An 11,959-nucleotide genomic window follows, 5' to 3' on the forward strand; every position below is an offset into this window, starting at 1 on the left:
TGTTGTTTTTTTTTTGCTATGGGTCACATGTACTCACTGGAGACACAGAGAGAGACAGTGAGAGGGAAAGCGAGAAATCACCCACTGGGAGGATGACCGTGCCACATTCCCTTCTCCTCCATTTTCCTCTTGGGATTTTGAGTGCACACACATATGTGCCAGACCTGAGTTTTAAGCCACCAGGTCTAGAACTCAGCTGTGGTTGGCCATGTGGGAGTCCAGTGCCTTAACCACTATGCCCCTGCTGACCCAAATATCTTCTAAGCCTCTTCGCATCTCTGACCTCATCTGATTTTCCTGCCCTACTTATAAAGTAGATAGAGAAGATGTTACTGGCCTTTGTTTTATATATATTGTTTTATATATATAGTTTTATATTACATACATGTAATCTTCACAAGGCAGTACCAGTGGCCCACTAGAAAGAACCAGGGTTCCAGGCAGCTCTCAGGTGGGCTATACCTTCTGGGCCTCTGGTCCTGGCTGTTCTGGGCAATTGCAAGGGGGTCCAGAGCGCTGGAGGAGGGGGCGCTTGCCTCCAGGTTTGCCCCAGGGAAGCCTGGCTGGCGGTCCAGGGGCGGGAAGCTGGGGTCTCCCCTGAGAGAGAGCCTGGCCATGGTACGGGAGAAGAAGCTGGTGGGTGGAAGCCCTCGGGGTCTCCAGAGCTGGTCAGTTCTGACCCCCATTCAGAGCCTGGGGAGTTGGAACCGGAACGCTACTTGTGGGCTGACTGGGTCCTGCACGGTGTAGCTGGTGCCCAAAGCCAGGACCGTGAGCTTCCCCTCCAGGTCCCAGGGTTAGGGAGCACTGTTCTTTCTCACAGGAGCACATTTAGCTTTCGGGTGGGAGGCCATGGTACGCCATGGGTGGAGGTCTCTCGCCTCTCGCAGAGCAGGCTGTGAAGACTGAGGAGCTGGAGGCTGAGTTCAAAATGCTGTGTGAGCCTGCACTTCTCTCGGCCTGGAGCTGGGGCTTCCACTGGGCTCCCAGATGGTGCTGTGACCTTTAGATGACCCAGAGCTATGAGAGGGCCGAACTCGGAGAGGGGCTTGGCAAGAGATTTCCCTTCTGAGACCCTATCAGCAGCATGGGAGGTCGGCCCGGCATCAGCCTCTTAGGTATATCCAGCCCACAACCCCAGTGAAGGGAAGCAACCAGTTTTGTCCCAGGTAGGTAGGGGACTGTGGTGGTCCAATGGCCCCCAGAGATCCTGGATGTCCCAGATGCCTCCCTGCCACCTGCTTTGTCATCTCGCCCCTCCCTCCGAACACCTCACTTCTCAATAAAGACCTTCCCGAGGCAGTCCCCCCACCTTAGAAGAGGCAGCCCGAAAAGACCAGTCCCGGAGTCTTCCCTGGAGTCCAGGCCAGCTCAGCTGGGGAGGGTCTCTGGGGTATTGAGTGACAGCCCGTTTCCAATGTCTTGCTAGTTAAGGGGCCACCCCCCCTTTTTTTTTGAGAGAGGGTTTTTTGTTTGTTTGTTTGTTTGTTTGTTTGTTTGTTTTGCTATAGGGTGCCTGCGCTCGCCAGACAGAGAGAAACAGAGAGACAGAAAGTGAGAATCATCCCCCCAGGGGGATGGCCACGCCGCAATCCCTTCTCCTCCATTCTCCTCTCGGGATCTTGGGCACACACGCACATGCGCCCGGTGTGAGTTTTAAGCCACCGGGTCCAGGACACGAACCGCGGTCGACTACGTGGGAGTCCAGTGACATAGCCATTATGCTAACTGCTGGTCCCAGGGGCCACCCTTTTTGACATCCAACCTATTAGTTGGCAAAGCCCTTGGTGTTGATGGAGACAGGACCACAGAGCACCCTGGGGGCCCTCTGGACTTGGCTTTTGCACCCAGCCCCAGAGAGAGATTCTTGGGTAGGGGATGGCTGTGCGGAGAGGCGAGCGCCAGCCGACGTCACCCCAAGCACTTGCAAGCACAGTGCAGGCAGAGCGGGAGCTGCCAGGTGTCTTTATGTGTGTGTGTGTTTGCGTGTGTGCGTGTGTGTGTGTGGCTTGAATTCGCTGGTTCTGTTTTCTCAAGGGCCAGGCAAATACTGTCCTCGTTCTCCCCACCCTGCCAGAGGCCTTCAGAGAAGGCCAGCTCGCCGTCTGGGCCGTGACTCCAAGCCGGAATATGGCCCTTCACGGAGGCATAAATCCACGCCGCCCATCTAATTAGTTGGGTTTTGACATGGCTGACAGTTCTGCCCGGCCGTAGACGGTTTAATTGTTGGGCTAATGAGAAGGCCAAGCACCCTCCCATTTGTCACCCCGTCACCCTGCTGCACGCCGGGCTCCAGTCATGGCTGGGCTGCACTGAGTGTTATGTCGGGCACGGATCTCATCTGGATCCCTGCCCGGCCCGCGCCTGCCTCTCCAGCGCCTGCTCCCCATTGCGGAGACTTTTATTTACTCTGGACTCCGCCGAGTGCCAGCACCTCATCCTTCACGGCTAGGCCGGCACTTGCACGGAGAGCTGGCTTCCCGCCCCATTTATCACCATCAGCGTCAGCCAGGCATTCCACCCGCTCGGTATTCCTGACCCACTTGGTTTCATAATGAGCCTCTCCTGCAGAGGGAGGAAGCTCTGGGAGGGCTTTGGTGGATGCACATAGTGCCTGGGCCTGCAGCCCCAGCACCGTCCTCAGGACCTCTGGTGGGGAACACGAAGGGACATTTTGTCCTGTGGGCCACTTTCAATTTCAAACAGCACCTGTGGGATTTCTTTGTCTCCTATAGAGAGATTTTTGCTATAGGGCACATACACTCGCTGGAAAGACAGAAAGTGAGAAATCCCCCCCTGGAGAGATGGCCACTCTGCAATCCCTTCTCCACTCTCCTCTCAGGATTTTGGGCATATATGCACGCACACCTGGCGTGAGTTTTAAGACACCAGATCTGGGACTCAAATCGTGGTCGACTACGTGGGAGGGAATCCAGTAATGTAATCATTACGCCATCTGCTCATCCTGCACCTGTGTTCTGATAGAAATTCTCAGCTCCTCGCTGAAGGGCTTGGTCATGAGCCTTGACTTCCCCATCTCTAAAATGGGGCTATCAAGAAGTAGCATAAAATGGGGATATTTCCTCCTACCTGTGATGATTATTGCAAAGGTTTATTTATTTATTTGGAGAGGTTTTTTGCTATAGGGCACGTGCGCTTGCCAGAAAGACAGAGAGAGACAGACAGAAAGTGAGAAATCATCCCCTGGGCGGATGGCCATGCCTCAATCCCTTCTCCTCCATTCTCCTCTCGGGATCTTGGGCATGCATGCACACACACCCGGTGTGAGTTTAAGCCCCTGGGGCTGGGACTTGGACCACAGCTGCCTACATAGGAGTCCAGTGACATAGCCATTACGCCAACTGCTGGTCCCAATTTATTTATTTTTAAAATGCTTTTTCTTTATTCATGCTAGAGCATATACATGTGTAGGTAACTGTGAGACAGAGAGGACAAGAGAGAGACAGAGACAGGCATCCTGCACAGGGTCTGGTCACACGCAATCTGCTTCCTCCAGTCCTCTGGCCCCTCGGATCCTGGACCTGCACAAGCTTGCCTATCCTCAAGCCGATCGGATCGGGGATTCGAACTGCGGTTGTCTTATGGGATCCAACTTCTCTGCCTCAGTGCTTTGTGGCTGTGTTATGGGAGCTGGCCTTGCAAAAGTTTAAATAATGAGTATGAGGAGCTTCAAAAGTTCATGGAAAATGGAATTTAAGTGCGAGTTTATTTTCATGCAAAAATTTTTGAACACTATCCATCTGTCTTTCCCAATATCCGTTCTTCTGTAAACTTTTTAGAGACCCCTTGCATTTCTAGATCTGGGAGGAGCTTCACAAAGGAGGGGAGGCCTGTGTGGAGAAGGGAGGGAAGTGTCTGGGCCACTCTCCTGTCCTCCCAGAGGAGAACTCTGACTTAGCTTCACAGACAGACGCGGCCTCACTGTGGGGCACAGGCCAGAGATCAGTAGGCCCACAGCCCCGGGCTGGTCTGGCCTTCTCCTCACTCTGTTGCCTGTGAGCTAAGAACAGTTTCACGTGTTTCAGGGGCTGACAAGAAATCGTGATGTTTCGTGGCGTGCGCACGTGCCGTGAAGGCAGATCTCAGCATCCCTCATTAAAGCTTTTGGAGCACAGCCGCCCTTCGCGTGTGGCCCAGGACACTGGGTACACAGAAGTGGTCAAGGTGCTGTAACAGAAACCACAGCGTGGGCAAAGCCAAACGCAGCCACCACGCGGCCCTGGCAGACACAGACCACGATCCTGGGCTGCGCATGATTCTCAAGGCCGACACTTGCCACTGGCACCTCGTCTGTGAGGGCTGCAAGTCGTGGGCCCTCCCAGCTCCAGCTGGGACGTTCGCAGAGCGGGAGGGCTTCCCGGTGGCCGCCTGAATAAGACCGTGTTGTCAGGTCCCAGGCTCGGACAGCTGCTTCCTCGGGAGTTTCCCCTTTCCCTTTTTCTGACTTTCCTTGAACTCTGCTCTTCGGTGGTTTGTCCTGGAAGCAGCCGTAGAACCTGTGCTGAGCTAGGCCCGGGGAGGGCTTGCATGCAGGCCCCGCCCCAGCAGTGGTGACCGTAGACAGTGGGCGGACAAGCCGCACGGGTGTCTCGGGAACATAGGGAAGGCCGTTCATCTAGCCCGGGGCAGTGGGCAAAGCTTCAGAGGAAGAAGGTGGGGCCTGGAGGCCAGTGTGGCCAGGTGGGTGCCCGCAGGGGCTGTGACAACACCGGAAAGCAGGAGGGTTGACAGTGGCTCTGGGTTATGGAGGGCCGGCTACCCCACTGCCAGCTGCCGCTCTCGGGGCTGTGTACTGCGACTCCCTGCATCTACTCCCCCCAGTCAGCCGGCGCTGCTGTTGCCGCACTGCCCAGGCGAGGGGATGGCGCAGAGGCTTAATTTTGTGCCAAGACGGTGCCTGGGGTCAAGTCGCAATCAGAGATGCATGGTGGGGCTCCACCTTGAATGCCAGGATTCAGGACTTGGGGTGTGAGCCTGGGGCAGTGGGGAGCCACCAAGGGGCTTAGGAGACAGTGCAGCGGCCAGTGGAAAACACTCCCCGGGAGAGAGCGCGTCTTACAGCAGGGACCCTGGCGTCTTCCCAGAGGTCAGCTCCCTCAGAGCATCACCTTGCCCCTGTGTGCAGGCCTGCAGTGGGACTGGCTGAACACAGCCATGGTTCCAGTCCATGCTGTGAACGTCATAGCAGGAACAGCCTGTCCGCTGTCACTTGCCCCAGGGACACCGGCGCAATGGCTCTGGGGATGCCACTCAGCCCAGCCTTGCCTCTCAGGTTTGGATCATGCCACTTCTCTAGCTGGGTGACCTCGGTCACATCATGTCCCTCTCTGAGTCTCGGTGTCCCCGTCTGTCAGACTGGGATGATAACGGCATCACCCCTCAGGGTGGTCAGGAGAGCTCAGGAGAGCGTGTGTGTCAGGCTCAGTGCAGTGCCCGGCACACGCGGGGTGCTCACGGGCAGTGCTCGTGGCAGTTAGCATGGCGGTTTCGCCGTCACCATGCCCGCTGTGAGTGCCGTTCCTGGGGCGTGGCGGGAGAGAAAGTCGGCTGTTAGGTGACAGGCCCAGCGCCAGCATGCTCAGGTGTCTCCGGATGCAGCTATGAAGGCAGACAGAGCCTCCGGGATCTCTGTCTCCAGGGAAGGGTGAGGGTCCCCATCGCCACGTACATGCACCCGGGCCACACACCCTGGCAGGCTGCAGGTTTCTGACCTCAAAGGCCAGGTCGGCCTGTACTGGGGACTCTCATGGTAGGCGGGCCTTCCTCTCCCCAGGACCGGGTGGACCTGCTGGAGCGGGTGGCCCAGGAGCACGAGCAGTACCAGGTGGAGGTAGACGAGTTCCAGCAGTGGCTGAGGGCGGTGGTGGAGAAGGTGAACGGCTGCCTGGGGCAGAATTGCCAACTGACCACCGAGGACCGCCTGTCCCTGCTGCAGGTAAGCCCCAGCTGGGTCCCACCCGAGGGGCCCACTGTGGGAGCTCACGGTGTATTTACTAGATGGTGCTGGGGGCCACAGGAGATCCAGGCATCTGGGAACACACTTCCCCGGGAGAAGAAGCTTAAAATCTAGTACAGAATGTCTGGGGCCTCAGCTGCCCCCGGCACTCTGAGCCAGTGGGGCAATCTGCACTCCGGGGTCATAGCAGCGCGGTCTAGACCAGTGGGCCTCAAATGGGGGCCATCTGGCAATGTCTGGGACTTTATTTATCACACCTAGGGGTGGGAGCTGCTCTGGCAGCTGGCAGCTGGAGGCCAGGGGATTGCCTTGGTGCACCCCACAATGCATAGGACAGCCCCCCAACAAAGAGGGATCCAGTAGTGCTGAGGGCAAGGGGCCCCAGTGTAGGCATCAGGCCTGCAGCTGGGAGATCCCGAGTCTACACTGGCCTTCCTCACCTGCTGCATGGCCTCCAGTGAGCCTCTGCCACCCAGAGTAAAGTGTACATGCAGATGGTCTTTGATATTCTAGAGCCACTTGACAGTTTTGCCACAACTGTGCAGTGCCCGTACTATTTAAATGGACTCCCATTTACACGGCTGGTAGACGTTTCTTCAGGAAGAAAACTCGTATTGCCGTCACTAGTGGAAAAGTCTGCACCCGTTCGTTATCAGCAGATAACCACACAGAGAAGCACAGCGAACCCAAGGAGCCGGCAGGTTGTTTTCTCTGGTGTTGCCAAAGGCTCTGCCTCTCCTCCGTTAGAGAGGAGATTAGCGAACATCGGAGGGCTGGAGGCAGAATTACCCAGCAGACATTCTCAGATGGCTCGGGAAAGACTCAGGAGGGAGTAGGTCCCCACGCGGCGCGGGCATTCCCCGAGTCCACCCCTCGGATGCCCCTCAGGCTCTAACCAGGAACCTAAGACCTGGTGTTCCACGTGAAGTTCTCAGGTCTGCTTTGAACAATGCAGCAAACGCTTGTTTTTGTCACCCCCTTGCCCCGTCAGGACATTGCCAAAGAGTTTCCCAGGGGCGAGGAGTCTCTGAAGAGGCTGGAGGAGCAGTCTGTGGGTGTCATCCAGAACACCTCTCCTTTGGGTGCAGAGAAGATCTCGGGAGAGCTGGAGGAGATGCGGGACGTTCTGAAGAAGCTCCGGGCCCTCTGGGAGGAGGGAGACGGGCAGCTGCGAGGCCTGCTCGAGTCCAGGGACGCTTCTGAGCAGCAGGTCCGGCAGCTGAAGGCTGAGCTCGGCGAGTTCAAGAAAAGCCTGCAGAGGCTGGCCCAGAAGGACCTGGAGCCCTTGGCGAAGAAGGGGACTGAGGACGAGCTGGTGGCTCGCTGGAGATGTGCCTGGGTAAGCAGCGTTCGCTGGGCGGGCCAGGTGCTGCCGGGGCCTCTGGGGGCCTGTATGTGGTGGGAGCCACCCTGAGCCTAAAACGCACTCACTGCAATTTTCTTGGATCTCTGGTTCCTAAGTTCCCTGAGTGAGTGGTAGACAAGCTGGGGTCTTGTCTCTGTTTTCTGTATGGGACACAGGCCTCGGGAGATATTTTTTTTTCTCCCCAGTACTCCAGACTCACTTGGTGACGGTGAGTCCCAGGTGGACTGGGCAGCCAGGTCAGGCTCGAAGCCATTCCCTTGCCCGATTGGTGGGGTGAGGGAGAGACTCCGCAGGCAAAGCAGAACATACGAGATCAGAAGGAAGGATGCCAGTGTAGACGTTGAAGGGTAAGCACAAGGAGAGTCCTGCCAAGCAGAAGATTCCCGTGGCAGGAAGGGCAGGATGAGTCCATCAGAGGACATGCCCCTCACTCCCCTGTGTAATTGCAGGACGTTTGGCCTGTGGTCAGAGAGATTTGGGATTTTTATTTTATTTTTTAAAAAAAATTATTATTTATTTAATTTTATTTATTCATTCATTTATTTTAATTTGACCAGAGAGAGACATATACATACACACACAGAGAGAGAGAGAGAGAGAGAGAGAGAGAGAGAGAGGCGGGGGGGGGGGGGAGCAGGGGACCGGAAGCCTCCAGGTCCAGGACTCGAACCATGGTCGGCCAACTCCGCAGTCCCAGATGCTGAAGAGTCATGCAGTAGGAAAACTCCAGACGTAGATAGTGGGATCAGGAAATGACATACATGTAGGCATATGTGTGCAGGTGTGTGCATATGTATACACATGTTGTAATAATATGAAAACGACTGTTCAGATTTTTCTAAGACAGGAACATTTTTTTTTTTTTTGGAGAGATTTTTGCTATAGGGCGCATGTGCTCGACTATGTGGGAGTCCAGCGACATAGCCGTTACGCTAACTGCTGGTTCCCGGGAATCTTTCTTTTTTCTGAAAGAAAAGGCCTTGCCAGACCTCGCCTCTCCTTCGCCACTGTCGCCTGCTCCTTCTCCCTCATCTTTGCCCGGAGCAGGCACTCCGTAAGGAGAAGCAGCGTGTGCCCGGCAGGGCGTTCTTGCCGGTCAGCGTCATGGCAGGCCAGACCACCCTGCAATGGTCGTCTTCCTACGGAAGAATCATGAAGGCGGTGTGGTGCTGTGGTTTAAGGCCAGGGACTTGGGACCAGACTGTCTGGGTTCAAGTCCTGGTTCCTCCCATTGCCAACTGGAGAGCTTCGGGAGAGTGACTTAACCTCAGCGGGCTATGAAACGGGGTGACAGTAGTAGGACCTCACACTTGCCCTGTGAACATGTGAAAATGGAAAAATGCTTAGAATAGTGTCTGCCCAAAAGGCGGTGCTCAAAAGCCCGCCCCTTCCCACCTCAGAGACCTCTGGGGAAAGCCAGCCTCACCCCCTACCCTGTAGACTGTGTTTCAGGGAAACTTCCCTGAAGCAGGAGGCTGACTGCTTTCCCCCAGGGTCTCCGCCCCTCCTGACTCAGCTGTTACCTCAATACCGTCAAGTCATAGAAGCAGAAATCAGTAACAGGGAATTACAGTTCTTTATTTTAAAGCGAGAATCCCCCTCCCCAGGGAGGTGGCCATACTGCAATCCCTTCTTCTCCATTCTCCTCTTGGAATTTTAGGCCTGCATGCACACATGCCTGGCATGGTTTTCAAACCTCTGGGTCCAGGACTCTAACTGGGCAGTCAGCCATGTGGGATCTAGCCACTTTAATCATCATGCCACCAGCTGGCCCTTGTTCCTTATTTATTTTATTTTGGAGAGGTTTTTGCTAGAGGGCGCATGCGTTCGACAGAGACAGAGAGATAGAAAGCGAGAAATCACCCCCCAGGGGGTATGGCCACGCCATAATCCCTTCTCCTCCATTCTCCTCTCGGGATCTTGGGCACACACGCACATGCGCCTGGCGTGAGTTTAAGCCATGGAGTCCGGGACTCGAACCACGGTTGACTACATGGGAGCCCAGCGACACAGCCATGACATCAACTGCTGGTCCCCCTTATTTATTTTTTTAAAGTTTACTTATTTCTTCTATGAGAGAGAAAAAGAGAGAGAAGCACCCCACTGAGATGTCCACACCATGATCGGCCCAGGCCCAGCCAGCCCAGATCACAGATATGTGTACACCAGCATGTAGGGGGAGACCCCAGGACTCAAACTTAGGACCTTCCCACGAAGGTCCAGCTGCATCACTGTTGTACCACTGTCTGGCCCGACTTCTGTTCTTAAACTAGCACTCACGTTACCGTTTATACTTCTCACCATGTGTTCTATAGCAGGGAACAGACACCTGACCTGGCCCCCAGCCCTTCTGCAACAGGGAGTTGCTCAGAGACGAGGCCAGGTGGCTCCAGGCAGCCCCTGTCTTGGGCCAGGAGCACAGCATTGTAGGAGCAGATGTGGCTTGTAAGAGCTGGGAGGTGCTGACCCATTTCGTGGTGGGAAACGGAGCCTGGAGGAGCCGGTCTGGCCAGGCTGCCTAGCCTGGGGCAGCATCCTTCACGCTGTAGCTCCTGGGGACTGAGGGGCCTGGGTGTTCCTGGGTTTGATGTGGGTGCGCCTGTGGTCTGGACGGCTCTCCCCAGGGCAGCCAGGGTCTTGCCCTTCCTCTGTACCCTGCCTTGCCTATCCGAGTGCCTGCAGGCCAGTCTGCTTGCCTGGGCACTGAAGGGCACACTTCGTCATGAATGGCTTGCAAGCTGCCGGTTCGCGCAGACCGACTGCGGCTTAATCTGTGAACCCTTCTCAGCTGTCGTTGCGCTGCTAACTCAACAGGGATGGGAGTATTTCTGAGGATCAGCAGGGCTGGCCCAGCAGATTCTGTGCCCCGTGGTCTGACCAGTGGCCACTCCTACCCCAGCCACTGCTGAAAAGCCCGTGATTTGAGCTTTCCCCCTTGAGCTTAAAACTCCAATCTCTGGGGGCTAGTAGATGGCATAGCAGTTATGTTGCTTGGACTCCCACACGGCTGACTGTGGTTCAAACCCCGGACCTGATGGCTTGAAAACCACACCAGGCACATGGTGTGGCCATCCCCCTGAGGGGGTGATTTCTCACTTTCCTTCTCACTGGCTCCATCTTTCTCTCCAGCGAGTACACACACCCTAAGGCAAAAACCTCTCAAAACAAAACAAAACAAAACACCCTTCAACCACCCAAAGGAAGTCCAACTGGAACAGGCCCAGCTCCCGAATGGAGGATCTGAGCAGGGTCACTGTTACCAGGAGGATAACACCAAGCACGAGGCCACCTCTGGGCAGGGGAGCTGGGGTGGGGGCCCCGCTGGGCCTGCCCTGCACTGAGCGCATGTCGATGGCCTTCCAGGTCATGGGCTGGAGCTCGGGGATGGGGCCCCAGCCTCGGCCCTTGATGACAGCTCTTTCCCAGGCTGGCCCCCACAGGCCTCACTCCCCCTGCATACACCCTCCCCTGCATGGAGCCTCACTCCTCCCCCCCGGGGCGTTGTCCCGTGCTGCAGGCGACGCAGGTGGCGCTGGCCTCGGAGGAGCCCCGGGTGCACTGGCTGCAGGCCCAGCTGAAGGAGCTCATCGTCTTCCCCCACGACCTGCAGCCGCTCCTGGACAGCGTGGTGGCCGCCATCCAGGAGTACCAGAGGTATCTGGGAAGATGGGGCGGGCGGGACTCCAGAAGGTGGGCTTGCTGGCTCTTGCAGCCGGGGACTCACGTGATTCCTGCACCTCCCGGTGCCCCGTGCTGCAGGTCCACCCCGGGCTTGGGTGCTGGCCCCTTTCGCTGCCCCACAGGAGGCCTGAGCGTTGCGTGGCTCCATGCTGAGCACCTGCCCACCCATTCCATCAGGTCTCTACTCGGCTTGACAGTGGGAGAGTCAGGCACCGGGAGGGCTTTTCAAACGCAGACCCAATTCCCTGCCTCCCGGTGACCTGACACTGGAGCACCTGCACCATCCCAGGCCTGCCTCTCCCTGCCCTGCCCAGCCTGGGTCTCGGGCACAGCAGGGCCTCCGGTCTCCTCGCTTTCCTCGCTCAGTAAAGGGCAGGTCAAACAGCCACTCCGGGAGCTGGGCAAAGCGTACATTCGGACTCAGCACATCGGGGCTCTCAGCACATCAGGGCTCCAGTGCATCCAGGCTCTCTGCGCATCAGACTTTGCCATCTGAGCCTTGGCCATGGCAAGAGAGCACAGAGCAGCTGTCCACGGAGCTGGGGCGCACCTCGCACCTTGCCTGGCCCAGGGGTGCCTTCAGAATGAACACGGGAGCCCACCCTTGCTGCGTGCCTCCGCCCCACAGCTGCAAAGTCCTGATGGTGGCCTGGGTCCCCTGGGGGTGGGGCTGAGTTCCCAGTGCACGCACCGGCCCAGGGCCCTGACCCCTGCGTTTCTCTGACTGAGGTATCAGGTGCAGGTCGTCCACGGCAGAGGGCCGGGCATGTACGTGGACAATTATTTGTGAAATTAGCCGAGCCTGACGATGGCATCGAGAGGTCAAGACGGGTCCGTTTGTTCTGCCAGGGGCTTGGGGCAGGCGGTGCCAGCCTAGGGTCTCCGTAGCTCCTCCGCAAAGCCTCTGGTGGGCCTGCAGCGGGGCTGCCGTCTGT

General features: G+C 56.9%; 1 protein-coding gene across 3 annotated transcripts in view; it reads left to right on the top strand.

The window, feature by feature from the left end:
• SYNE3 (spectrin repeat containing nuclear envelope family member 3) overlaps positions 1-11,959 on the top strand; it is a 110,833-nt gene that overhangs the window by 66,048 nt on the left and 32,826 nt on the right. For all 3 annotated transcript variants that reach the window (XM_006165369.2, XM_006165370.3, XM_027767077.1), the window contains exons 5-7: positions 5,795-5,956; positions 6,969-7,316; positions 10,861-10,997. In XM_006165369.2, the coding sequence (XP_006165431.1) occupies positions 5,795-5,956; positions 6,969-7,316; positions 10,861-10,997 (647 nt within the window). The remainder of the gene's footprint in view (positions 1-5,794; positions 5,957-6,968; positions 7,317-10,860; positions 10,998-11,959) is intronic.

This window comes from Tupaia chinensis, unplaced genomic scaffold, assembly GCF_000334495.1.
Source record: "Tupaia chinensis unplaced genomic scaffold, TupChi_1.0 Scaffold143913_1, whole genome shotgun sequence".
Taxonomy (NCBI): domain Eukaryota; kingdom Metazoa; phylum Chordata; class Mammalia; order Scandentia; family Tupaiidae; genus Tupaia; species Tupaia belangeri.